General features: G+C 35.5%; 1 protein-coding gene across 1 annotated transcript; it reads left to right on the top strand.

Moving 5' to 3' along the window:
- Positions 1 to 241: 241 nt before the first annotated feature.
- LOC108814448 (protein PELPK1) lies at positions 242 to 931 on the top strand. The gene has a single exon (XM_018587018.2). It carries the CDS (start codon positions 356 to 358, stop codon positions 803 to 805), a length of 450 nt encoding a protein of 149 aa, XP_018442520.1. The 5' UTR covers positions 242 to 355; the 3' UTR covers positions 806 to 931.
- The last annotated feature ends 162 nt before the right edge of the window (positions 932 to 1,093 follow it).

The raw sequence follows: 1,093 nt of genomic DNA, 5'->3' as shown, positions 1-1,093 counted from the left end.
AATCCATTATACAAGTTTTCTTGTACTGTCTAATGTTTATAACTTGAACAGGTAAACTACTTTAAGTTCTCAACTAATTAAACTTACACGAGTTATACATATAAGAAGTAAAATTAAATGAAAATATAGGTGAATTTGTTGAAGACTAACGTCAAAACTCACAATTCATGTTTAGAATTTTTCTCACCAAATTTGTGGACTCCTATGAAATTTACATTATAAGTAGCTCTCTCGTCTCGTGTAATATATAATAACTCACTCGTTACACAAATACCAAACACACAAACTCTTCACTCGCAATATTACTTGACTCTCAAGTTGGTTTCCATTCAAGAGAAAATACCATATCACAAAAATGATTAATCTTCGCATTCCTATTCTAGTCTCTATTATGTTTTTCCTTGTTTTTATTTCGCCCTTTTTGTTTGCTACGCCTGTTTTTGCTGCTAGAGTAGGTCGATCTCTAGTCCAAGAAGAGGTCACAAAGATTCCACAATATAAAAAGCTTGAGGAGACGGAGATTCCAGAAGAGCCAGAGATCCCAGAAGAGCCTGAAATTCCTGAGGAACCAGAAGAGCCTGAAATTCCTGAGGAACCAGAAGAGCCAGAGGTTCCTGAAGAACCGGAAGTTCCTGAGGAACCTGAGGAGCCACCAAAGGAGTCAGAAGGATCAAGTTTTGAATTCCCCTCGTGGATTCCAAGCTTCCCTTTTCCTGGTAATAATGGCGGTTTTCCAGAGACTGAAAAGACAAAACCTACAAGTGTTTCTGAGGAAACTTCTAGTGGTTCGAACAAGAAGCCATAGATCAATGAATTGAAAACATTAAGGGAATCTATATTCTGCTCTTGCTTGATTATTGATAAATAAAAGTACATTTGTAATTATAAGTTGGTTTGTGTTTTATGAAATACGAGAGAGTACTTATTAACTTATGGATTGTTGCAGTTTCATGTCATGTTTGGTCTCTGACGTCTCAATATTAAGTCTTTTACTATAACGTTTTGTAATTTATTTTTGAACTTCGTTTTTTGTCTCTCTCCCTAAGTTGGACTGGTAATGGGCCACTATTAAGCTTTCAATTCTCTCTTTTTT

Source organism: Raphanus sativus, unplaced genomic scaffold (genome assembly GCF_000801105.2).
Source record: "Raphanus sativus cultivar WK10039 unplaced genomic scaffold, ASM80110v3 Scaffold3905, whole genome shotgun sequence".
In the NCBI taxonomy this organism is placed as follows: domain Eukaryota; kingdom Viridiplantae; phylum Streptophyta; class Magnoliopsida; order Brassicales; family Brassicaceae; genus Raphanus; species Raphanus sativus.
The sequence above is the reverse complement of the archived record's forward strand: the minus strand, read 5'-3'. Positions and strand labels throughout refer to the sequence as shown.

What these genes read in the sequence shown, in the direction of transcription:
- LOC108814448 (XM_018587018.2), top strand. Translation starts at nt 356, where the DNA reads ATGATTAATCTTCGCATTCCTATTCTAGTCTCTATTATGTTTTTCCTT.